The sequence below is a fragment of the Mustela lutreola genome, chromosome 13 (assembly GCF_030435805.1).
Source record: "Mustela lutreola isolate mMusLut2 chromosome 13, mMusLut2.pri, whole genome shotgun sequence".
In the NCBI taxonomy this organism is placed as follows: Eukaryota; Metazoa; Chordata; class Mammalia; order Carnivora; family Mustelidae; genus Mustela; species Mustela lutreola.
Window position 1 is genome coordinate 3,413,934 of NC_081302.1, and position 26,952 is coordinate 3,440,885.

At 49.5% G+C, this 26,952-nt stretch overlaps 1 protein-coding gene across 4 annotated transcripts in view; it reads right to left on the reverse strand.

Moving 5' to 3' along the window:
* Positions 1-26,952, reverse strand: part of MYO16 (myosin XVI) — a 579,863-nt gene that overhangs the window by 80,761 nt on the left and 472,150 nt on the right. For all 4 annotated transcript variants that reach the window (XM_059144127.1, XM_059144126.1, XM_059144125.1 and 1 more), the window contains exon 28: positions 15,396-15,498. In XM_059144127.1, coding sequence (XP_059000110.1) covers positions 15,396-15,498 — 103 coding nt within the window. The remainder of the gene's footprint in view (positions 1-15,395; positions 15,499-26,952) is intronic.

The window sequence follows — 26,952 nt, forward strand, 5'->3', positions numbered from 1 at the left end:
TGGCAGCCAACAGGAAGAACAGTTGGTACTGTCTGTGAGCGCCGCGGAACAAATCTGTGAGACAGGCACCGGGAAGGAGGGAGCATGGCGTCTTTCTGTTCATCGCTGACTGTCGTATGCAACTCATTGTGGGAAACCGAATCGCAAAGGCAAAATGCATGCAAACCTGTGTCCCAAAATGCAGTCCAGAAGAGTGACAGCCAATGATACCCATATGACCCAATGGGTGGAGTCGGTGATGATCCCTAGGGGAACTCATCAGGTGTGTGTGTGGGGGGGGCACTCAACATGGGGGAAAGACCTATGGAATGGAATTAAGACAATTAGGTTCCAGTTCCACTCTCTTAATTAAATGGGGACCATGGCTGGACGAGAAGGGAGTTGGACAGGACGACAATGAGGTCCCAGAGTGACATTTCTAACAGCCATTTGAAACATGGAAGTAGGTAGATCTTGAGATGCTGGGGATATGAGGGAAGATAGTGTCCTCAAAGACAAGCTTCCTGAGGAAGATCAGCAGTGAGCAAAAATGACGAGTTACACCTAAGGACGGGGAATCAAGATGGGGTTAGGTAGGAGTCATGAAGAAACAAGTTATCTCAGCCATGTGGTCTTGAAGGATGGGCAGGAATTCTCCAGGGTGTCTAGGGATAGAGGGAGAAGATGAATGTGGAGCAGAAAAAGCAGCCTGTGAACAGCTAGGGGCAGAAAACCATGTTAGGGGCTAGTTGCACCAACAGTGATGAGGGAAGGGTCCATTCATGTAACCGGTGGCCACATCGTGAAGAATACTCCAGGAAAACCTGGACATTCTGATATGAGCAAAGTGGATCCCCTGGGAGATTGAAAGAGGATCTCAGCTAAATTTCCTAAAAATGACTCCTGAAATTGTATTTGAAATTTATCAAGTTCCTTCCTAAAACCATCTGAAGAATGGGTTGTTGGACTTGGCTCGGGAGATACTTGGTGAAGTGAGACAATATCATGTCATCAACGATTTGGATCGGGAAGAACCTACCACAGCTGCCTGTGTCTTGGCCAACTCTTATTCATCCTTCATTACCGAGCTCAAGCCCCACTCCCATTATTAGATTTTTGAGAGTCAATAATCCACTTCTAGTAGGCTTTGATGACTTTCACTTGTGTCTCCAGAACACCCTATGAATGATTCCTCATTTATTATATTGCATTGCATACTTTCCATTATGCATATACATTTACATCTCTCCTGGAGAATATGAAGATATATTCTTGAGCTTCACAAGTGGTGGGGATGTGGGGAGGGTGGATTCAGATTAGAAACAGAACATAAGGAATTGTGAAGTCCTCGTATAAGAAGATGAGTCATCGCAATGGATGATAATGTCTTCAAGGATGAAAATAAGTTATGACGGTCATTGAAAACATGAGCCGGACCCTAAGTCATTCAGCAAACCGGAGAGAAGTCATGGCAGCCAGTAGGTGATAGGACAAATCATGGGGGCGAGGAAAGAAAAGTGGGGTGAAGATAGTCTACAAGTGGTGTAGACGTAAGACAGAAGGCTGGGGAGCAATGAGTCAGCTAGCCCCACTCCCCCACTGAGACAAAGGAAGTGAGAAAAAGTGAAACCTCCTGACAGTATTTTCAGGAACGTCCACTTTCCAGTTCGCATATGGAGGCTAAATTAGAAGGGGCGTAAATATGGAGGCAGTAGGGTTTTTTCACAGCATCTTAGAGATTTCACAGGGCCCGAAGGCGGGTCTGAGTGCTTCACACAGCAGATCTGCTTGTCTTGCAGGCAGGATAAAAGGAGTCCTTCCTGAGATCCATGGATTGGGACAATGGCAAGGGAAGAGCTGGGTGGGAACGTGAGACATGGGACATTGGCGGGGGAGGGTGTGGTGCTAGACAGGCAGATGTTCCTCTGGGAGCCAGAGGGCTAGACCTGCTTCCCAGGCTCCTTCTGAGGCTCTGGTATGATTGGGCCTAGGAAAATTCTCCAGAGGTAAAACCAAAGGTTCTGTAATAAGGGAGGCTTCTGGGCTTGCATTTCAGTGTGAGGAGAGGGGACAGAAGCCCAAATCTACACAGGTGTCCCGCTAAGGCACAGCCTTAGACTCTGTGGGTATGGCTGGGTATTGGGCCACCATTACCTTCAGATGGCCAAAAAATTCTTCATTCGGCTACTTGGGCTTACTTTGTGCTTACCCTATGGGCCTACCCATTCATTCCTTCATTCACTCTTTACACATACATACATTTTACTGGGTAATTTATTTGTGGATTGGCAATATTTGGAGATATCCATTGGAAATGTTAACATTTGTTTGACTTTGCTGGTCTTTTAGAGATGGCATGTTTAGAGTAAATGCTTCTTCTTTCCTTGAAGAATGAAATTCATCATTTAGTAGTATTTTGAATTTCTTTGTCAGAAACTATTTTGAATAACACACTGTATTCTTAAGTCCTCTGTTATCCCTCAGGATAAGGATTACGGGGACATAAATCTAGGAATCTTATTTAACCAGGAAATCCAGACAAGATCAAAAGGATTCTATATTTTTATTGTCTATTAATGATGTTGACCAGGAGAAAAACGTTGGCCATTTTAATTTTTTCTGTGGAATGAATTCCTGTCAAGTTACTCCCATGTGCTATACCAAATCCAATAAATTAGGATTCACTTGGAGGCAACGAAATGTTCCAGTCACCCACATTTTTTATTTTAGTTGCGTTCTCTTATAAAATGATGTTTCTCACGACCAGAGAGAAGGAGAAGGAGGGGTTAAAATGTTCGCCTCCTGAGCCCTCTTCCTGTGCCCTCCCTAGAGGCAGAGTGTTCTGATCTGAGATTAAAATGTTAATGTCATTCCGACTCCTGTAAAAGTAAACCATCTGTGAATTATAGTCATTGCTATTTTTATTAGAAAACCATTAGGTTTTTTTTTTTTTTTTTTTTGGAAGTGACAGATTTTAAAGGATTAAACAAAATTGTCATTGATGACTTCGAAAGCTTCAATTCCTGCTACAGTTTTGGGGGTCTTTCTGGGGGGGTGCTGAGGGAGCACGGACAGCTGCTGGAGGGCGCAGGGATGGCACGTAGGTAAACCCGAGGCAGCCCCAGGTAGAGACCAACGGGCCCCGTGAAGATACTCTTCTCTCTTCTCTCCTTTTCCTCCTCACCATCACTGAAGGCTGCCTCCCATCACAGAGGTGTAGACAAAGCACAGGGGAGGCAAGCCTGCTGGCAGAGGTGGCCCTCCTGTGGAGGAGTAGAGGGACAGACCCTCCAGGTTTCCATGGGTTTCCATGGCAACCCAAGGACTCCCACAGGAGGAGCCTACTACTGGCCTTGCCCTTTTAGGTACGTCCCCCATTCACTGACTGGGAGACACGGGCAAAACCATCTTCAGAGTGATCTTTCTAAACATCAAACTCATGTTACTTTCCTGCCTAACATGATTTAATAGCGGGCAATTTTCAGGATAACGTTCAAGCTCTTTGGAAATGTTTATCAGACTTTTTATACTATGGCTCTATTCAGTGCATTCAGACATATCTATTCTCTAACTAGATCATGTTGTCTGCTATTCCAAAAGGGAAGCTTGCTTTTCTACTCTGGCTGAACACGTACTATATACCTTTCTCCTAATCATCTCCTGGAGAAGCTCCTGTCCACCCTTGAAAACACAGATGGCTTGGTGAACTCTGAGTCTAGCGTGTACCTCAAAATAATGAATTCATTTTAATAGCATACCCACGTCGCTAACACATTTTGTATATACCTCCAGAATAGCGCTAGTTCTTGATTTTTGTCATTATTTGTGTACCCATCTGAATATTCAACTTGACTGTGAGATACAGTGGGCTAGGATGAGATCAGGCAAATACGAAGATCTTAAGTCACATCCATCAAGGTGGAGAAGATGACAGCAGACAGGACACCAAAATGAAGAAAGCAGAATTTCAAGAATGATCTTACTGGACACGAGCTACAACATGAACCCAGATACTAAAAAATAGTTCACTTGACATACATTTTAAAAATGAAATATAACAAACTCTTTGAACTTGGTCATTCTGCAAAAACGCATCTAATGAAAAGAGTAAGAAACAAAAACGTTAACCTTGCATATTTCTGGGGCCACCAAATTTCCCAGATTTCCCAAATTCCTCCAATTCTTTACCTGCCTCGGACTTGCACATGGCCTCCTGTTTATTAACCCTCCAGAAGCCTTCATGATTCCATGAAGCCTAGCAGTTTAAACGTATGACTTTGGATTCGGCATTCAAAGTCCTCCACAATATGATTTTTGTTCATCTCTAAAGAGCTCACATATTTGACTCTTCTAAAATAGGTGTTTTTTACTGCTCCTTCCACATCCCACACACTCTACGTGAGCGGAAAACTGGTGCCAGGCTTCTGTAGACGTGACCGAGGGACGGCGGCGTTCTTACGCATGGAATTTGTATTGAACAATGTTGTAGTCGCTGTCTGCGTTATGTTAGATACTGCCCTTCTGTATACCTATTATTATTGAAATATATTTATTAATGATCACCATACACTTAATAATACCTTGTGGTGAACGCTTGTTTTATTTTTTTGCTGCAAAAATGCTCTATTTTCCTTATTATTGATGAATTAATCCTTGAAAATGTTAATATCCCTTACTTTAAAAACACTAGCTTTATTCTAAGAAATACTTCTCATTTAAAGACAAGGTATCTCATGTTGCAGCTGCATCAAAAGTTGCAGACATAGTTGCGTCATTCACTGTAATACAAGCCCTCCAAAAATATGCCCACTATCTCTTCAAGTGCCCTACCAAAGTAGGTCTGTTCCCAGTTTTAAATCAGCCTTCCTGACAAGATTCTGAACAATACCGTCTTTCTTTTGTGTGTTTTGATGTCTGCGTCCCTCTCCCGTCAGCCTTGTTTTCCTCCCTGCGGATCTGAGAATGTCATTGTGTTCCTTTAAAACACGGCTCTTTCTACTTTTACCACGCGAAGCACTTTCTGTGCCTACTAGGTAACCTTTTCCAAACAGAAACAGCTCCAAACCCCAGCACGTCCATATGCCCACCACGAACAGTCCTGCACGGATTCCTGGTTCGGTGTCATTTTCACATACTCTCGGGCACCTTGTATCTAACAGCTTTCCTGACTTTCCTGTCTCCTACGTCTTCACCCATCTATGCTCTCAGTGGTCTGTCCTCCCAAGCTGCTTAGTCGCTCATCATCCCTCCATCCACCCCCCCACTCCTCCAACTGTGCCTCCCTCTCTCCAGTCACTCCTCCACCATCTCTCTATTCATCCCCACATCCACGAGTATGTCCATCCACCCATTTATCCAACCAACTACACAGCAGTCTATCTGTCCATCTGTCCGTCCATCCATCCATCCATCCCAACATTTGCCAGGCGCTGATACCCAGCACCTTGCCAGGTTCTAGGACCCCAAGGATGAATAGAATACGGCCTATCCTTTCAAGAAGCTCAGAGCAAGAACCATTTAACTAAAATTTATCTTCCTCAAGCTGAATTAACATATTTCCCTATTTGCTTCTTGGATTCACTGCGTTTCTAAGGATGGACATTATTTTATGTGTGTACATTTCATTGTTATTATTTCAATACTTCACATTTTCATGGCAGCTTTGAAAAACTACCAAATGGAAATATTCTAATGTTCAGCCTGGCTCTAAATGTATTTTTAAACATCCTCAGAGGATACATTTATACTAAAATACAATTTCTCTTTGTTATAAATAGACTATTCTTGAAGTTTAACTTCAACACAGAGAAGATAATTACAGCCACACACATCGAACAGAGTACCACGTCTTCAGGTATTTGAGGAAGGTGGTTCTGCTCGAATTACATATAATTACAGGTTTAGAAAATGAATTACTCTCACCTAGAACAGTATGACCTGTACAGCAAACAGAGATGAACAAAAACTCCTATTCTGAGCCGATTGGTGAGTAACTCCCTATGTGACCCCACACATGGCTTCATTCCAGAAATCATATCTAGGTGGTCAAGAGCTTGACGAAAGCAAACCTCTTCAGCTCAAAGTTACCCATCAGGAAAAGCAAACCAAAGCCAGAGCCTCACAAAGCCGATCGGCTTCAGAATCAGAGAGGAGGCCATCGGAGAGGTGGATGCATTCGTTGAAGGAACAACATTGGTCTCGGTTTTTAACAAAATGGCCTCGATACTATGAAAAATTACCTGCCTCGTGGAATGTGTATGCTATAAATGATTAGCTGCAGTGAACACACAGTCACAGCCCGCTGTCCTGCCCGAGGCCTGCGCACACACGTGCGCGCACACACACACGTACGTCCAGGGGGCCCTCCCCCACCAGTGTCTGCCAAGTCTCTATCTCGTGTGTCTTCTGAGGTTTGCTTTGCTTCTAAAACTGGGACGACTCATGCCGCCCTGGCTCTTATATCATTCGTCCTAAAGAGCATTTTTAGATATTAAAAAAAGATACTTACATCGATTTCCGAATTTTCCAAATATCTGTAGCGTGTGTGCTCACATCTTCTCTGAGACTCATCGGCATGGATGTTTGCGAACCGTCTCTGCTTTCGACTCCCAGGGAGTCAGGCCTTCGTGTCATCTCGAGAACCGCCCTATTTCGTGTGGCCGACTCACACTTGTTAACAACGTCGGTTTTACAGGAGATTTCACTCTTCAAGGGAGTTAATAGGCCCATCCACCAAAGGCCGCTGTCCCTTCCCCGCAGCGGCTCCCCGTCCCTCCCACTTCTGCTGCTGCAGGCCGTGTGCACTGGCTTCCCCGCCCTGCTCTTGCGTCCGGCAACACACTGGTTCATGCTTAAAGCATAAATCAGGTCACCTCATTATCCTCTTTAAAGCTTATGGATGGCTTCATGGTGAACTTGAAGCAGAATGTGGTGTTTTGATGCAACCAAAGTCCCACGGGCTTGGTCCCTGCTCACCGCTAAGCCTCATTCTCAAGGTGGTGACTTGGTGTCCCCAAAGGGTGAACCCAGTTCCTGATCAGCAAAAAAAATCCTTGGCTATTACAAGGTTTGAGGCATCCAGTAGGTGCTTAATAAAGGCTTGCTGCAGGACTAAATAACGCCAGATCGATACACATGAGACAGAGCCCTGGGTAAAGCATGGACAGAACCGCCACTTTTTAGTAACTGTCAGGCGACTGTTAATGACCGCCGGGGAGGACTGAGCTCTGGAGGACCACAAGTCACTGTCAGAGTGAAGGATTTTTTTTACTCTTCCCAGTAATCGATTTGTTAGTAATTTCTCTCATTAATTTTCCTCCCTAGTGCAGTGATAATGAAAGCATAAGGTTGAGAAACACTGCCCCACGGCATCCCTCCCCAGCCCTCAGCTGAACTGGTCTCAGGGCGTGGTACCGTCGGCTCCCGCCCTGGACCCTGCCTCCTGCTCCTCAACTTTCACATCTCAGCCCACACGTGTTCATCGTAGAGATGCTCTTCATGACAACTGCCTCTCTAAACCAGCGTCCTGTGGGTTCCTTCCCAGCACGGATTCCTGACCTTCTCCATTAGCTGACTGTGGTTCCCCCTCCCCGTCTCGGCCCTGCTAGCTCGCAAGCCTGTGGAAGAAGGCCACGGCGTTCCACCTTAAAATGCACCGTATCTCCTCGTGTAGCTTCAGGGACATCAGGGGTGCTCCAAAGATGCTTGTTGACTCAATCGGCCAATAATCCTGAGCTGGAGGAAGTGAACTGGACTTGTAGGGGACGAGAGCTGGATTAGGAATGGGCACGGCTCCGTTTCCCGGACCGGTTATTAAGTGCAGGTCTTACACGGAGCCCTTTGTGCAAGGAAGCTGAGAGGAACGCTCTGAAGAAGCTACCATGTCGGGAAGGCTTGATGGTGGACACCTTCATTTCCCAAGAAAAAATGTGGTAGTCAGTACATTTATTCATTCCTTCAGCAAATACATGTTCGGTATCTACTGTGTGCCAGACGCCGTTGGGAAAGTAATAGTGAAACACACAGACACACACACACACACACACACACACACACGCACGACAATACTTATTGTATGTATCTAGAGAGATATATCTGAAGACGACGTGGGAGTTTTCCTCAGTGGAGTTCAGAGTGAAAGAGGAGAGAGACACACTGCCCAGGAATCAGACTTTGTAATACTATTTTTTAAAGCTGACTCAGCAAATTCACACCCAACCATTGAAGTACATAGCTCTGGGTAGTTCGATGATGGGTGATCTGTATTTTTTCTTTAATTTTCACTATTTTTCAAATTCCTTATTAAGAATAAACACCAGTTTCATAACACAAATGTGTTCGTGTGTGTGTGTGTGTCTAGTACAAGAGAAAAAAGGAAGTCAATATTGTGCATGGATATAGTAATTCTCAGTTTATAATGCACATAGCACCAAAAGATACTCTAAGATCCCTAACGTTTATTATTTTTAGCATTAATAATTCTAGAGAAAGGAAAGGGATGTGAGAGAAAGAATAATTTTATAGGCTATTTTCTAGCCTGTACTTACAGCTGATTTATGAAGTGCTCCTTGAGTAATAAAACAAAGGTTATAAACCATTAATTTATTGTGCTAATAAGAGCCAAGGGCTCTAATACCATTGTCTTGTCTTAGAAGATATAAAAAAAAGTAGAAGGTGCTTAAAACTTCAACAATTTCTTGCTCTTACTTTTATTATCTTTTCTCTACTGTACTATTTTAGATTAATGAAATAATAAATCCTTCATCCAACTGATTTTATTTAATGTTATGGTAAAATGTTAATCTTGCAATGCTCAGCACTGTAAGAGGGGCTCCTTCAAAGACCATATATTTTATGGAGACACGCCATGAAATCTAGGCCACCCTGTGAAAATCACACTAGAAGATGACGGTAAGGAAAATAATTCTTGCAATTTTTTTGTTAGTGAACCAACACAAATAGGAAAAGTGTATTTCCCTAGGATTTGGGGTTTGTCTTTTGTGAGAGCCCCTGGCTGTTTCTTTCCGGATCTCTGTCCCTCTGTCCCTCTGCCCCTCTCTGTCTGTCTCTCTCTCACACTCACATGCCCACACGCGCGAGGGTAGCCCTCATGTCGTGGGCTAGTTGGGAGGAGCTGAAGCTCCCATTCTGTTCCTCACTTCCTGCCTGTCCACTCGTGGCTAAGTCCCCGGAAGTCTTCCTGGGTCTGCCTTCTCATCCTGGCGCCATGTCGCCTTCTCTCAACTCTCCTTCCAGGGTTCCCAGCAACAGTCCCCTGCACCCCTATCTCGAGGAGCCTGCCCTCACTGGACTCCCCTCCCTGCCTTCCCGCAGAACTTCCCAAAGTCCTCGGAACATGACCGAAGGGACAGTGAAACTTCACCACGAAAGCCTTCCCCGGCGCGGGCCAGCCATTCCCCCGCACCGACGGGCCCTGCGCTCTGAGCCTCCGTGTCGGCAAACGGCGCCCCCAGCCGCGCTCGCACGGACTCCGACAGATTTGTCTCTGCCTTCGTCATCCCACCAGATGGCTTTAAAATGAATACAGCATTCAAATAACTACACAGAAACAATCATCCTATAACCAGTTGATTCATAGAAAATGTGTGAAAATCAGATTATACCATTTATTTTTCCACTTAGAATTAGTAGTTTCAAAAGTTTTCACTTTACATAAATGACATAACACAGCAAAACAAGCATGTTCCACATGGGCCTAAGTGCCTGCCAGTCACTTTGCCGTGGTGTGGAGAGACCAGGGCAGAAAGCAGTTGATTCCATGTGCCTAGCTTCGGAGGGATTATTTTCAAAGGCGCCTGAAAGTCGAACTGAACTAAAAAAACGGACGTATTTAGATAGAGCATGTATCAGAATAATTGTTAAAAACAAACCACGGACGGTTAATAACTTGCGGATCCACACAACTTGCTTTCAGTCTGTGACTTAATTCGAGCTCTCTGCATTTTTTCCACAAATGAAGTCACCTGAAGACTCTGTTTCATCAAGAAAACTGTACCTGGTGCGACAGAGAAAACTGAGATCCTGCAAGAAATAACACGGGGATCTCACAAAAGTACTGCAAGTCAGTCATATTGTGTCTGCTCAGCTTAATTCCAGAACCTTCCGCTCCTCCTCAAACAACTGGTGTGAATCCACATCAAACAAGGCCAAGGCACTGACGAGGCCGCCATATTTGAAAGAACAAGTCATTTCATTGTCTGCACGAACAAGAAACGACCAGAAAGAAAGACTCCTTGGCAGTCACCACTACATCCTGATTATTTTTCACTTTTGTTCAAAACAAAAGCATCTGATGTGAAAGCCACGATGTTGAGAATGTTAAGAGAACAGCATCACGAGCTGGTTTGCCAACACTTGTGGCGAGTGGTTGGAATCCTGTGACAGGAGGCGGGAGGGTCCTTCAGGAAGTGAGGCGGCCGGGCGCCTGGGGGCCTCAGTGGGTTAAAACCTCTGCCTTTGGCTCAGGTCATGATCCCAGGGTCTTGGGATCGAGCCCCACATCGGGCTCTCAGCGGGGAGGTCTGTTTCCCCTTCCTCTCTCTGTCTGCCCCTCTGCCTACTTGTGATCTCACTCTGTCAAATAAATAAATAAAATCTTAAAAACAAAAAGAAGTGAGGCAGAAAATACAACAGGTTACTTAGCACTTAAAGGCAAAAGCGCTTTGGAGCAAAACAGAGTCAGTGTGACGAACATGTCTTTTTCATAAATGCTCAAGATAATTAATTTGACCCTATATAATATTCTATTTAAATTGTATTTATGGGGTGGTAACAAATTTTAAAAATAATTCTCAATTACAGAAAGTAACTTATGAACACATTTATCTTCGAATCATAGAGATAGGCTGCACTTCTGACTGTCGTCCAAACAATGCCCTGGATATCACCACTCTCAGGTTTTTGTGGTGAATTATTCCAGATCATAAACAGTCTTAAACACCCGTGTGTCCATGTAAAATGTATAGTATGATTTGGCAGCTTCTTAGGGACCAAGACTTATCCGCTACCATCCACCGCGCCTCCTGTCCTGGGGACGCAGGAGCCAACTCGACACACGCCAATCCCCGGTGACGGACAGGCTGTCCAGACCTTAGAGAAGGTGTGCGACCTGTGTGCGACCTGAGGGCTGAGAAGGGAGCAGGGCGGAGGGAGCGAGCGTTCTGGAGAGCTGGGGCCCCAGCAAGTCCGAACACGGGAGGGAGCCGGCCGGCAGCCTCAGGCTGGGGATTTACCGAAAGGGCTTATGATGACTCTTCTGAGACTGCCCTCGCTCAAGTCCTGAGCTGCAAGCCAGTGTCACCTTGACTCCGTCTCCGGGACTGTCTCCCAGAGCTGTTTCCGGCCCGGGGCTGCCTAGAGGGCCGGAGCCGGAGCGGGGGCTGGGTCTGGGTGTGCGACGGACTGGAGTGAAACCCCGAGAGTCCTTGCTTGGCTGCAGCTCTCCCTGTCCCTGTCCGGCTGCTCTTGCTCCTCTCGCTCACCCTCCCTCCTTCTCCTCCTTTGCCCCCAAGATGCAGTGAGGAAGGGGAGTCCCAAAGCTCTGGGCTACGTGGGGGTCCCTGGCTGACGGTCTGGGTAAGAGCGACCGGGATCAGAACCGACCTGCCACGGGCCGCTGTCCCTGTGACTCTCCTGCCCCGGCCAGGTGAGCGACCAGCGTGAGGACACACGGACCACGATCTGCTCAGAGTCGTAACGAGATCGCACGTGCCTCTGGTCAAAGCTCACGCCGAGACGCAGAACCTTTGCCTTTCGAGTTGCGTCATCTGAACAGCAGCGCTTCAGATGGTTGCGGTAAAAGATACAGATCCAGTCAAATGCCGTGGGAAGACCGCAGCCTCCGAGACACAGATGCGGGTCTCGGCAGAGCGGCCCTTCCGCGGAAACTGAGCGGGAACCGCACCCGGGCCCTCGGTCAGCAGGGCCATCTGTGAGGCTCCATCGCCTCCTCTCTCAGTCGAGCTCATTACATCCACCCAGCCGACTTTCCTTTCTCCGCATACCCTTGTTATTAGGCTTAAATCAAAGAAGGCCAGAGCTCGGAATAGTTATAACATGTTCTACAGATGAGAGGAATCACCGTGCATAAAATATTAACATTTCCAGGGCCTCCCACACTGACTCCAGACCCACAACTCCGCGGAGAATCAATCAGTAAACAAACCCAACAGCACTGAATGGGGCAGGTCTCTCTCCGCCTCTGAAGCAGAAGCGGACGCGTTGCTACGATGTACAAAAGTGGGAGAAGATGGGGCGCGGAGCCCCTGCTGACGCCTCCAAGGCTTCCCTGCACGGAGTCTGATCCATGTAAAGGAGAGCAGAAGTGCCCACTACCAACACCTCCAAGACCCATCAGAGCGGCGGCAAGAGGATCATCGTATTTTTAGCAAAGAGAATTGAATTTCCAGCTAACGCTCTGCGCAGTTTCCCACAGTAAAGATGGCTCCGATCCCTGCTGGCTCCTAGCGCTGCTTTTAAAAATATGGGCACGAGGGATTATTAATTCCCGCTAACCATTCAGACCCAAGGATGAACACTGACTGCTTAATAGAAACGCACATCGTGACTCTCGGTAATTTGGGAATCGTGCTCCAAAACGACAGCCATCCGTTAGGACCTCACTGCGGCTTCCACGGCTCCGTGGTGGACTCGTCCTGGTCCACCGCCGGGAGGGAGTCCGAGCCACTCCTCCAGCAGCGAAGGACACGTTTCAGACACACGCTTTGCTTTTGAGACTGGAGAGTCTGACTTTCCAGGTCAGGAATAAATGATGTTTAAAAAAAAAATTCTTCTGCTGGGTCACCTAGGTGGCTCAGTGGGTTAAACACGTGGCTCTGGATTTCGGCTCAGGTCATGAGATGGAGCCCGGCCTGGGGCTCTGCACGGGACATGGAGTCTGTGGAAGATTCTCTGTCTCTCCCCTCTGCTCTTCTCGCTCGCTCTCTCTTTCTAATTAAATACATTATTTAATTGCAAATTCTTTTGCTCTCTGTCTAGCATAAAAGTGTAACATGAATAAGCTTTATTTCTAGGAAGCCAAGGATCTGTCTTACTGTAGAAAGTACACGGTGGGACGCCTGGGTGGCTCAGTGGGTTAAGCGGCTGCCTTCGGCTCAGGTCATGATCCCAGCATCCTGGGATCGAGTCCCACATCGGGCTCCTTGCTCCGCAGGGAGCCTGCTTCTCCCTCTGACTCTGCCTTCCACTCTGTCTGCCTGTGCTCGCTCTCACTCTCTCTCTCTTACAAATAAATAAATAAAATCTTTAAAAAAAAAAAAAAAGTACACGGGACGTTATGTTTTGGAGAAGCAGAAGAAAGCCATCTTCCCTACCAGCTCGCCACGGAACACACAACCCGACACGCGGAGAGTAAAAGGGTTCATGTATTTCTTTCGTCCCGTATCTTTAGTCTCCTTTTGGGGAGTGAAGGAGTGGGGAAAACAGACCAGTGCAGTGAAAGGGGAACCTGTCCCCGTTTTTTATTCTGATGCACTTCTTCAAAGTTCCTACGCGTGTTGCGATATAATACCTCCCGCAGCTGCGATTTCGAGTGTCCCAGCCCACACAGTGGTGCAGAAGGAATGGCTGTCAGGAGGCACCTGTGTGGGACCCCGATCAGAGGACCGATGTGTGTTGCACACCGGGCTTACCACCCGCTGGGGGAACACCTCTTCCAGATGCCCTCGCCTTTTCTCCACAACCCATGCCGCCTTTCAGTATTAATAAAGCATATTATCCTTATCTGTGCGTCTTTCTTCTTCTTCTTCTTCCTTTTCTGAGAGAGAGAACGGGAAGAGCACGAGCAGGAGGCGCGGAGGGAGAGAGAGAATCTCAAGCAGAGGCCGAGCTCAGCAGAGCCTGACGCGGGGCTCCATCTCGGGACCTGACTTCACAGCCTGAGCCGAAACCAAGAGTCAGACCCTTGACCGACCGTGCCACCCAGGCGTCCCTCGGAATATACTTTAAAGGGAAAGAAGTACAAGAAAATCTCAGAGTTCCGTGTTCGGGAACCACTACTGCCCAAAGACTTAAAAATCCCAGCAGTGATTCAGTCACGATGACGTCCGCGTCCTGGAGCCCGTGTCCCCGTTCTGAATGTGAACCCGCCTCTCTGCCCCGGCTGCAGGGCGGTGAGCGGACGCCGTCCCACGTTAGCGACCCCCCCTCACTCCCTTTCCAATCCCACGGCCGAGTACACGGCTCCTACCGACCGCATGCGCCTCCGCCTTCAGACTATTTAAAGCTCGCCCCATTATTGGTTGAAAACAAAGGAAAAGGAGAGAAGGTAATAGAGAGAGAGACTGGGCGGCACAGACGACGGAGTCATCAGTCATCAGTCTGACATTCCAGGTTCCATGTTCTCTTCCGCAGACGCAGGAAGGGCCAGTGCCAGCCCCCCCCCCCCCCCCCCCCCGTATACGCCGCCACATACAACCAGTGATTCCGAACCATCAGGAGGGAAACACGCATCTCTGGCCTCGTCTGTTATCTTACGTGGTCTCTTAGAGATGCCCAGGCTTTTCAACATGACATTTATGGCTGCTTGTGGTAATTGTTAGTTCTGCCAAAGCGACTGGCAGCCATGCTCTTTGCCACGTGGGCACGTTCTGCTGTTCTACGGCTGGAAACATCCCAGGCCTTCTGATGTCTGCGTCTTTCTTCTGTTTCCCATTCCTGAATCGCCCTTGGGAGCAGGATGTTCCCAAATGCTTTCAGAAGTTTCAAACCTCGTGTTCTCCACACTCATCACAGACAGCATTCTGATGTTATTTCAGGTGCTGAGCAAAATCAGAACTGTACCCCGCTGTTTCTGGGGAGCCCCCCAGGCTCTTCTGTGTCATGATCGTTCTTCCTTCTGGAAGGAGGAGCTCTCGCTCCCACGGGCCGCTGGACTCTGCCAACCAAGGGGTCACACAAAAGACTGAATATTTCCAGACACAAACCTTTTGCCATGGAGTGAGGTAGAAGGGACAGTGACCTCTCCGGTGTGTGGCAGCTGACAGCAAACAGGGCCCCCCCAGCCCTGGACGAGCCAGGGAGCGGGTCTGAAGAAGGCAGGATCCAGGCGAGGGGCCAAGAAACCAACGCCCTCGTCTGCTCTCCCCTCACTCCCTTAGAAAGCCCGAGTGACAAGGGGACTGACACACGGGCCAACAACATGCGGCACGAACTTCTTGTCCGTGCTATGGAGGGAGCCCGCGGGCCCCCCTCGCATGTCCCCCACCACACACGACAACGGGAAAATCCGAAAGACCCACATGCTCCCAGGGACCACGCCAGTGGCTCTTCGCAAACATGTTCCTGTTTTTGCCACGGAGGCTGCTGGCAGCCACGGGGACCCTGCTGGTGCGTTCCAATCCCGAGCTGCGACACCAGGTCGCCCGCGGGTCACTCACCTGCCAGCCTTGCAGTTTGCAGCGCTGGAGAACGAGGCGGCACTTCTCCGCGGCAGACAGCGGCTGCTTCTCGCCCGGGAGCGTATGGGCCAGCGGCTTGTACCTGCGGAAAGCAGCGGGGACACGAAAGCCGTGACTGAGTGTGTCAAGCAAATGCATCTTCTGTCCGGCAGGGTCATCTTGGTCCCACTGTTCCTTAAAACGTCCCCAGACCCCACTTGATTCCCCCGAGCCCCCAAGTCTCCATCCATCGTGCGCTGAACCTCGTCCAACCGCGACATAACCCTCTTCTGCCACGTGAGGATGAGTTTTTAAAATGAGCCAAATATGTGTTTCAATCCTTTAACGCAGGTTTAACACTGTTATCACGGACTGACGAAACCATTTAACAGAAGGAACTGAAGGAAAGAAAAGTCCTTGTTTTCATGGAAATATTTAGAATGCTCTCAAAAATATGCCTTTTAAGAAATCTTAGAATTCCTTATGACCATTTGAAATCAACCTAGCGGTAGTAAGAATCTATAATGTGGATATCAGAAGATCTGGAAGCTTTATTCAAGTGGGATCTAGAGCCGCTCTGCCCACCTATAGGGTTTTATCAATCCTCTAGAAGGACATTTGTTTGTTTATTTATTTATTTGAAAGTTCCTCTGAATAGCTAACATTCCTGAGCTGAAATCCATGGCAATATAATGGTTTTTTATGGATTTTTAAAATGCCCTTCAAAATTCTACCAGCCACTTAAAAAATCGATGTAAAATTTCCCTTGCATGCACGTTATTTAACCTGGTGGGGAGGTAAACTGTGTTAGAAGATGGGGGAAGGGGAGGAGGAGGAAGAGGAGGAGGGGGAGGGGGAGGGGAGGGGGAGGGGGAGAGGAGCAACAGAGAAGAAGAAACAGCCAAGGATTCCTGTAACCGCATTTAGTTGGACTGTGTTTACGATTCCCACGTTGGGCTGCTTTGGGAATTTAATGCCCAAAGGTAAATCACTTAAGTTCTCTGTGATTTTCTGTAAAATGTCTGTGATTTCCATCTGAAGTCTGTTGCAGCAAATTTGGCAATTTCTAAAACGAGTTATTTGCTTCCTTAGAGCAAGGAAGGAAGGAAGGAAGAGCATCGCTTCCCCGTTTGTGTCCAGTATCCACCGGGCTCCCTCTTAGCAGCCAGGAGAGCACTGGACCTGTGCCCCCCGACCACCACCCCAGAGTGGTCCCCCTCTAGGGTTCTGTCAGTGTCCCCTCGCCGGGGGTGCCCAGCACGGGGGGCACCGCCGTGGTCACCGTGGGTCTGGCGTGGAGAGTGCTCCGAGCAAACACACCCATTGTGACTCTGTCAGTAGCACACATTCATTTCCTTTCTCCATCCTCGCGTCACCGCGGAGCCCTCAGTCTGTTAGTCGACCTGGGCTGACAATGTCCTCATCTCGGGAGCCACACGTCAGATGAAATGCATCAACGTCAGCCACAACCCTTCCTGCTCACACGGAATTTTGCTCCTGTATCGGACTCAGGGCCCAGGAGGGCGTGAAAAGAGCAGGGAGCCGAGCCTGGACGCGAACAGGAGCGCGCCAGAGCAAGGACAGGAAACCCTCGCTCACCTTCCGATCACAGCGCAGGGACTGAAGTGATCTGTGGAATACGGAAGTATTCAGTGATTTTTTTTTTCTTTTTCTTCTTCTTTTTTTTTTTTAATAAGAGGCAAGAATGGGATTTCCTATGCAGTAGGCACTGGGGTTGGTGTCTGTCTCGTCTACTGGTCGTTGCCGGAGAGATAAGGGTGTCCCCAGGGTAGAAGAGAACAGACACAATGTGCGGAATGGGGCGTGCGTGTGTGCACGTGCGTCTGTGCACGTGCGTGCGTGTGTGTGTGTGTGTGTGAAGGGCCAGGACTGGGAGTTTTGTGTGCAGAGGGCAATGGGGTGGGCCCTCCAGAATGGTGGGCGTGTGACATGTGCACATCAGTGAGCGGATGCAGATTAGGTGTACAACGGGCCATCTCAGTCTCTGGGCCATCCCCGACGCGGTTCAGGCAGGAACCAACAAGCCCCCGGTCCCAGATGGTTCTAGAGCGGAAAGGAAAGGGCTGGGGCGTGAGAGACAGAAGCGGTCAGCACTCGGCATCAGCCGCACACCAGACTGCAGAGAAGAGAACTCCAGGCTCTCCGACCTTCGGGTGACTGGGCCTCTGACGGAAAACTCAGCTCAGAATGAAATACAGACTCATTCAAGCGCGCAGGAAAGCCAGCACGTTCCTACCATTTAGCCAGAGTCACACAATGAAATGAAATCACTCAAATTATCTTTTTATTCTCTTACAATTGTCTCATTCTGCAGCTCTATTCATTATCACGGAGAACTCGACTGACGTAATTCGAGTATCTGAAGACAGTACGAACAAGTCAGAACAAAGATCTTACACCGGGGGCTTTTCCCCTCACTTTATATTGTTCTTGTGACATCTAAAATGGTATAATTCTGACATTTCAACTGAAAAGACAAACACATCATCCCAAGGGAGGGCCTCTATTTTAGTGAAATTAAAAACATCTTGCTCTTTGGAACGGGCGTGTCATCTCTGGGTGGCGTCCCGGGTCGATCACTGAGCTAAAACAGGACCTCGCAGAAACTCCAACCCAAGACCAAGCGGCTAGGGACGAGCCTGGGACAGTGTGTGGGCGCTGAGTGCAGGTGTGACTGGACCGTGAGACTCCGAAGCTTCCCTTCCCTACAGCTCTCAGCCTCTGTCATCCTCGACACCCCGAAGAGCTCTGTGTTCGGCTGGTACCTGCCCGTGTCTGAGACAGATCAGCCGACTCGAAGATGTCAATGTCAAGTCTCCTGAACAGCTCACTGTTGCCTCATCTTGGTTTGGGTTGGAGGGAATCACTGGGATCTAATTCCATGTCCAGAGCCCAAGTCCCGGGCTCATTCTTTTGGGCTCATTCAATCAATTAGCCAGCAAGCACAGGAGTACTGGCTGGGCACAAGATACGCACACGGAATGCGTCCGATGAAGATCCTTACATCCTCTGATGGAGGCGGGAAGACCAGAAACACAGATGAGGAGCCATGTCAGATACAACGAGAGAGACGGAGAAAAATGGGGCAGGAGAGTTTTCACAGAGAGCAGGTATCTGCCGGCAGGGAAGGGAGCTGTGGGGCCCTCCGGGGAACCCCGGCTGAGGGAACAGCAAACACACAAGCCCTGAGCGGGGTCATGTGCGCCCGCGTGAGCAATCCCAGGGCAGTGGCCGCAGCTGGAGCAGAGAGGCCCAGGAAAGGTCCAGGGGCAGAGTCACAGGAAGGAGGTGACCTTGCAGGTGACTGTAAGCCCTCAGCTCTGACCCTGAGAGCCCAGGACACAGTGATTTGAGCAGATGGGTCCTCCCCTGGGACTCCAGAAGGGTCCCCAGGAGCTGGCGGCCCCGGGCGTGGGCATGTACAGCGGACAGCCCCGAGGTCTCTCCAGAGGCCCTTCCCGCAGCCCAGGAGGGAGGCAGCGTTCGTGGGAGGAGCTGGGTGGGTGCAGACCAAGGCCGGCGGCGCACAGTGGGGTTTCCCGATGGACGGATGTGGACGCGGGAGGGAGGGGAGGTGCGCCTGCGAAGCTGGAGGGCAGAAGTGACCTTCGTGGAGACGGAGCGCCCGGGGACAGCAGCTGCTTCAGATGAGGGGAGGGGGTGGCGTCAATACCATGGCGGAGGGCGCAGGATGAATTCCACGGGAGCCCCAAGGACGGGGTCACTGAAGTGAGCCGACGCCCCGAAACAGTCTCTGCCTGCCTATTGCCAGTCGCTCCGTTGGGGCCCCTTTCGCCTGTCACTAGCCACGGCCTCCCGGCCAGGACGGGGGCCACCGTCCAGAAGACATCTCCTCGTGCTGAGTCCTCGTGGGTCCCTGAGGCCGAAACCGAACACAGTGTCTGGCTCCCCTTGTGAACGTGTCTGCCGACTTTCAACCTCCTTCCCCCAGACCGCCCACGGCCCCGATGGCCGGTACTGGGTGAGGCCCGGGGTCGGGGGGCAAGTTCTAGCACAGTTCACAGGTCTGGAAAGCTCTCTCACCCGCAGGCTCATCATTAAGTACCCTCTGGACACCAATGGTCCAAGTACGAAAACTCTCAACCCACACGCACCCCCGGGCACAGGGTGACTCGGGAATCGTAACAGACATCCCGGTCGTTGGCAGAAATCATGGGTGGAAGGACCCCATTGTCCGCGGTGTTGGCTCGGGGTCTCTGCGGTCTGAGCGGGGCAGGCAGAAGCAGAAGAGGGAGGGCAGAGCAGACGCTGAGCTGTGCGCAGGGGAACCTAAGGGACGCGTAAGTATTTGTCTTTTCCAAAGCGATCGTTCCTTCTAGCTTCAAGGAGAACTCGGACGTTCTATTTCTCGTGAGCTTAGAGACAAAACAGAGCTCACGGGGTGACCACAGAGGCAGGCGGAACCAAGTAGAGACTCAGTTGACTCCTGTAAGAAGCCCACCACGGAACCGGAGAGTCACTTCCTTAGAAAAATACAAGGTATGTGTATCGAGCTAATGTCTACCAACAAAACACAACAAAACCACTAAAAACAATAACAACCCCCACCTCAGTTGCAATTTCTCTGACATGGTTTGTGTGCTGAATATTGGCTTCGTCTCTTCACACTCGAGCACAATTTTGTTGTGAAAGTTTTGGTCCCTGAGCCCCTTAAAATTTAATTCTGGTCGGCAAATATTTATTAAGCACCAATTATGAGCAAGGTACCCTGCCAAGACAGGCGCAGCTTACCGGGATGGGCAAAGCGACCCTCTCACCTGACTGCCTATGCTCACGGATGACCTTTTTGGCCAAAATTATATCTCAGAAAAGATGTGGTTTTCTTAATTCAAGATCTCGTGAAATTTTCTTATAAGGGTCCCATTTTATTTAGTCAGGAACAACACAATGAGGTTTAGGGAGCACTGTTAACCTCATCCCTCAGGAACGGGACGGGGTAATCCACAGAAAAAGAGAGGAGGTGTCCCTGGAGCCCTAGAGGGGAGGTTGGGAGGGGGAGGCAGCCAGGAAGGGCAGGGGAGGGCACCGAGCCCGCAGCACAGGGCGGAGGCACAAGCTCGGGGCTCTGGTGACTCGTAGCACGGATGAAGGAAAAGGCCAATGGCCCGAGGGGCAGGTACAACCAAGCGAAGTGTTTGGGGCGTTTTCTTCTTCAGGGTCGGGGAAGAACCAGAGAGCCTGTAGGCGACATTTATAGAAATACACAAAGCCTACGTTCTACTCATGCTTATTTGGCAGGACTGCTGTTTTTCTCCAGATTATTGGGTTCGTTCCTGTTTAGCTCTGCTAGGACAACGATGGGGTTTCTTCTAGAACCAGTTCCTTGAGACTTCCTCACAGGGCACCGTGGAGCTTCCCACCTTGCCAGAACGAGGCTGTCTGTCTGCACCGGATCGGTCGGGGATGCGTCTCCCCTGTTGTGCGGACTTGCCGGGACCGCTCGTTTTGCGGCTCCCATGCTAGCTCCCACAGCACACACAGTGCAGGTGCGGAGGGGTGATTTTCTGCTATTTGGGGCTAATTTCCAGCATTCAGAATGCTGAGTGGTGGGTTGAGTGGAACAGCTGCCTAGCAACGGGACTGACATGCATCAGGAAAATAGTGAGAAGTAGGAAGCGAAAGGAGCGCGGAGGGCTTGGGGGAGAAATAAAATCTATTTTGACGTGGGGGGAGCGGAGAAGGAAGAGAAACGAGGCAGAGAGACAGGCTTTGCAGAAGGACCTTTCAACTACAGAGGAGCACTTTTTATTTTCTTTTAAAGACGACGCGAAAGCAAAAGAGAAAAGGTTGCTAAAAATCATCATTCACACAAAAATGCATCATGTTCCCTAAGTGTGCACATTCTTTCTCTTCTTCCCGTGACTCGGGGTTGAAGACGTCACCTCCCGTGGCAGCTGGTCCGGCATTCGTCCCCTGAGCTCTCCGTCCTGCGGAGGGCCGGGCCTGCTCCCCGCGACCGCCCGGCAGCTCAGCGTCCCGTGCGGAGCCTTCGCCTCGCGCACCCGCCCGTCGCCCAGCCCGGTCTTCTCCCGGCTTCCCACAGCTCCACGTCTGGCCTTCCCACATTTCTTTGCAGCTGCTGTGCCCTCTGCCTGGGGCTCAATAGCCTGATCCATGCCCTGGTGCATCTCCTGTGTCCACCTACCCACGACTCCTCCTGGATATTTACTGGAAGGACAGGAAGGGGACACGGCTGTCGCCTGCTACAGCTTTGGGGCCTCCTGGACGGTGCAGGCCTGGAATCTGGATGTGAGTTTATTTTCACATCTACTGGGATCCACATGAAGCCTCTCCGTGCTCACCAGGAACTGCGTATGAGTCGGTTAAAGGAAGGTGGCGCTAGGACAGTCCCAGGCCCCCTGCTGAGGCCACTGGTCAAGACTGACTTCCCAGCTCTTCCCAAATTATGACAGACAGGCTGCCATCATCTTTAGAACACGGATGCCCCATTCAAAGACACGGTGGCATTTCACATTCCCGTGTGCCTCCCGGTTCAAGATCCCCAGGAAGACAGTCCTCGGGAAGAGTGGGGAGGTGCTGGGAAGAGCCGCCCCCCTGCCCCGCCGTGTCACCCCACAGCCCCCACCGGGCCACCTGCTGGCAGAGTGAGGGGCCTCCCACCCAGCCGTGGGCCGGTCTCCAGGGTTGGAAATGAAGCAGGGAAGCAGGAGAGAGGGATGGAGAGAAACAAAATGCCTACAGATGCCAGGAGTGACGCCGGGTCTCCGCACAGCAACACGGAATTCTCAAAACCCCAGGACATTAGTCAAAGCTGTGCGACAACTTGAGCTCGTTTGTAGCAGGGCTGGGGGCTAATCTGGCTTTACTAAGGAATGTGGGAGATGAGGTAAAATGAGACCTTTGCCCCTTCTGCTCTGGGGCTTGAGAGGACAAAGGGGACCATCGAGTGGAATAATGTGCAAGTGAGGAATATCGCTAAGACACAGCCTGGAAAGCCTGACTCCATGGTCATCCCTACGTCCACGTCTTCAGCTTCAGGGTTAGTCCCTTTCTCTCTCTCTCTCTCTCACAACCTCATCCGTGGGGGTGAGAGCTGCTTCTGCTACTATTATGTTGATAACATTACAGTATGACTTCAGTGTCATCACAGCCAGCATTGTTAGGCATTTATCAGTTAAGACGACAACACAGCATCCAACATTCACACTCAAAGTCTGGCTCGCACCCCACCGTGGAGAGAGTCCCACGAGGAGGAAGGAGGTGTCACGGAGGGTAAGGGCATCCTGCAGTTCCCGAGAGGCTTAGCCGAGCCCTTCCCAGGCACCGGGAAGTCCCCGGGCTTCGTGCTGCTGGCCCTCTGTGAGCTCTGGGGGAGGTGTGGGGTTTGCTTGTGCTTCAGCTGCTGCTGTATCGGCTGGGGGGACCCAGGCCTGGCCAGTGGGGTGAGGGCTGTGGTGTGAAGGCGGCAGGATTCCAGATGCACCCTTTCCCTCAATAGCCTCCCTCCCGGGAAGCAAGGGGGCCTGAGCCTGTGACCAAGCAGCCTAGCCCCCTGGAGATGCAGCCTTATCCCAGGGGACTCACTCACGCATCTGTGTCATCAAGCCAGGGGTTCCCACCCCAGACAACGCAGGAGGCGAATTTAAAAAAAAAAAAAAAAAAAAAAAAAGGAATGCTAGACTAGACTTCCACTCCTGGGATCAGCCAGTACCAACATGTGGATAAAAAACGAACTCAGAACATCTGCTAAGAATTTACATGACCAGGCTCTCAAGTTCTCTTACTTCATGTCTGGTGCCTCCCTTTCATTTGAATTGTGCGACGTCACACGTGTTCAATGTATTCAAAAAAGGGATGAAAGGGAAACACCGAATGAGAAAGTACACTGAGCTCCGTAGGCCTCTACCACTGACCTCAGCCAGGTGTGGGTTCGCTCCGGATAGAGCCCTTGAGCGTCTTCCTACACAGAAACCCCACCCGGGCACGCCGGGCACGCCAGAGCCATCTCCCATGGGGGGCACTGGAGACCGTGCCCTTTCGGGGCGCAGAAGTTGTGATGGGGCTGAGATAACGGTGAAGGTCAGAGACCCCACTGCTGTAGCTCCTGGGCTCGTGACGCGCGCCCGGGAGGTCCCTGAGCACGGTCGGCCTGCGCTGACCGGATGGGCTGGTGTCCTACCTCCTCTGTGCTTTGCAGAATTACTGGCGAGGCACAGCCTGTATTCATCAGGTGCAAAAACAGCTCGTTGAGTTAAACTGAAAGAAAGATGTTCATTGGTTGTTCAAGCCTTTAAATGAGAGACCTCTTTAAGCTATACAGTTTGGGTAAAATTATCCCATTTTTAAAGCAATTTCCTCCTTTCAAAGACCTACCAGGGTCAGCGTGACCATTTATTTTTTGATTAGGGACAGGAAACCAAGGCAGGTCAATTTGTTGGCTAGAAAGTTTTGTTATTCCATTGTTTTCTCTCCCTATCAAACAGAGGGCAATCCTTTTCTGTGGACATGGCTAGAACATTTTATGGAGACTGGTAGCTAACACCAGTTTTTTTTTTTTTTTTTGCTAACACCAGTTTTATTATTCCAAGAAGTTTATGCCTATTTCAGACATCGAGTGAGTTAGTTACTACCATATGAACCTGCTGTTCAGAATGTCACTATCATTATGACTTGTTAGCAGATCACAAAGGAGAATAGCTCTGATCCTCCCCAGAACGGTCTGGACCTGCACCGAGATCACACTGCTTCAGTAACAAGGAAACTGTCTCTTGAACATACACTCTGAGAGGCTGTGACAGGCTTGAACGATGACTTGGAGATCAGTGTCTGCACCTAATTATGTCGGTTAATTTCAGAGAGGATCACAGTGATCTCTGAACAACACGGGTTTGAACTTTGTGGGTCCGCTGACACACAGATTTTTTTTATAGTGTGCCACTATGTGTTTTCTCTGCCTTCTGATTTTCTTTTCTTTTCTTTAAAAGAAGCTTTATTTTTTTAAAGATTTTATTTATTTAACAGAGAGAGTGAGATGACAAGTAGGCAGAAAGGCAGGCAGAGGGGGAAGCAGGTTTCCTGTTGAGCAGAGAGCCCGATATGGGGCTCGATCCCAGGACCCTGAGATCATGACCTAAGCTGAAGGCAGAGGCTTAACTCGCTGAGCCACCCAGGCACCCTGCCTTCTGATGTTTCTTAACATTTTCTTTTCTCTAGCTTGCTTCCTTCTAAGAATACATTATATAATACGTACAGAAAACATGTGCGAATCGACCCGTCATGGGATTGGTAAGGCTTGTAGTCTACAGTAAGCTGCTGGTAGTTTGGGGGAGTTGAAAGTTATACTCAGACTTTTGACTGCATGGAGTTCAACTCCCACACTGAACATGTTCAAGGGTCAACCGTAGTTATGTGTTTTAGAACCACTTTGCTGAGGTATGGCTGACAAAAAGCGGGACATTTTTACTGTATGTAACTGGTTCAGTTTGGAAGTCGGGATAAATCCGTGATGGCATCACCACCGTCTATGCCATAAACATGCCCATCTGCTAGGCCCATCCGCTCTGAACGTTCCTCCCACCCTCTTTGGTTCTGTTTGTGTATTTATTTGTAAGTGGAATGTGCAATATGAGATCTACCCTCTTAGAAAAAAATTTGAGTATATAATACAGTATCGTCAGCTGTAGGCATGACGATGTCCAGGTCTCTGGGACGTACTCACGCTGCAGAACGAAATGTCATGCGCTTTGTCTTCTCCCCGTTCCCTCTACCCCCCGCAGCCCACTCTCTGCCTTGACGAGCTGGACTGTTTTGGATTCCACATGGAAGTGAGCTCAGACAGCACTTGCCTTTCTGCATGTGTCTTTTTTGTGTTTCTGTGAAAGTCCAGGTTCATCTGTGTTGTTATAAATGGCACAATTCCTTCACTTTTAAGGCTGAATAATATCCCATCATAGGTACATACTGCATAGAAATTTTAATTATTACCTGTCACCAATAGGTACTGATATATTTAATTAAAGTTTTAATTTAAGCAAAGACGTGAATGGGGCGCCTGGGTTGCTCAGTCGGTTAAGGGTCCAACTTGATCTCAGCTCAGGTCATGATCTCAGGGTCGTGAGATCCATAAGACTGAGCCGCACGTTGGGCGCTGCGCTGGGTGTGGAGCCCGTTTTAGATTCTCCCTGGCCCCCTCGCCCCCACTCCCACATTTGTGTGTGTGTATATACATGCACTCTGTCTCTCTCTCAAATAAATAAAATCTTCAAAAAAAGGAGACATGATTAAAATAGGCATTAACAAATGAGCAGTCTCTTCACGTCCACTAACACACCACACAGCTCTGACGTACACACCCTTAAAAAGCTGGTTTGCCTGGGGTTCACCTCTTACATTAACTTCCTTTGAGGATTATAAATTAAAATTAACACAATTGTGCAACTCTTTGGTACCGGAGGCAATGGCCAACAAGAACCATCTCATTCTTGGGAGTCCTCTCCGTTGAGTGCTGGGCACTGTCGAGGGGACCCCTGGAGATTACTTCGATTCACAGAGCTGAGTCATTGCTTTCGACTAAGCTATGCTACAGCTCTGGAGGGCTAGAGCATAAGCCGCGGGAACCGGAGAACACCGACAATTCCTGTCCAAAGCCACACAGATGACATTTGTCTTGGCAGTGCAAAGAAATTTTGTCAGTAGAGGAGATAAATCTGCGTAAATCAGATTTTCACTTGAACTGGCTTTAACACCTGATTACTTCCCTCTTTTTCTAAGGAGCTGAATAAAATCTTTGCGATGCCTTATCTTGGTACGAGAGTCTCGATTTTACCTTTTTGAAAAATGACACTTAAGTGCGGAATTCTCCACAATCCGTTGCGGGGGTTGCGGATTTCAGCCGTGGCGGGTTTGCGTTCCAGCCACAGTCAAAGCCGAATCACTCCCGGGATGGTCTCCGAGCTCGGCACTCAGGCTCTGTTTCCAGACGCACCACTTTGTCGAGACCCCATGTGTCAAGATAGCGACCATTTTATACGTCCCATCCAGTAACTGTATTTCAGGGTTTTCTCCTCCTGCTGCATTTCTCTGTTTCCGTATAACGTGATCACTGTGCAGCGCCCAATACCACCCATTTCTTCCTCCTTGACATGGCTTCCCCCCGGGGTCCTGCCATCCCGAGGCATCCCTTCCACGGGACCACCGCATCCTGATCTCCCTCCCCGGCCAGCACCTCCGTCCTGCGACCATGCATGTGTGCTTCCTTGCACTTGCTTCTGGCTGTCCTGGGACATCTTCCCCGAGTGACCTCAGGCGCACTAAGGCTGCCGCTAGCATTTGTGAACTAACGATGGGAAGTTAGTTCATGTACCTCTGAAACTCCATCAGCACCTGCCTGCACTGCACACCAGTACAGTGAATGGTCTGCCGGATGGCACAGGGGGGGGGGGGTCTCCCAACCATGCCAGAAGCCCAGGGGGTCCCACGCCCCACTCCTGCCACACATTCCCCGTTGATCCTGCTCCACGGGCCCCACCATGCGTCCACCTCCCCACGTGCAACC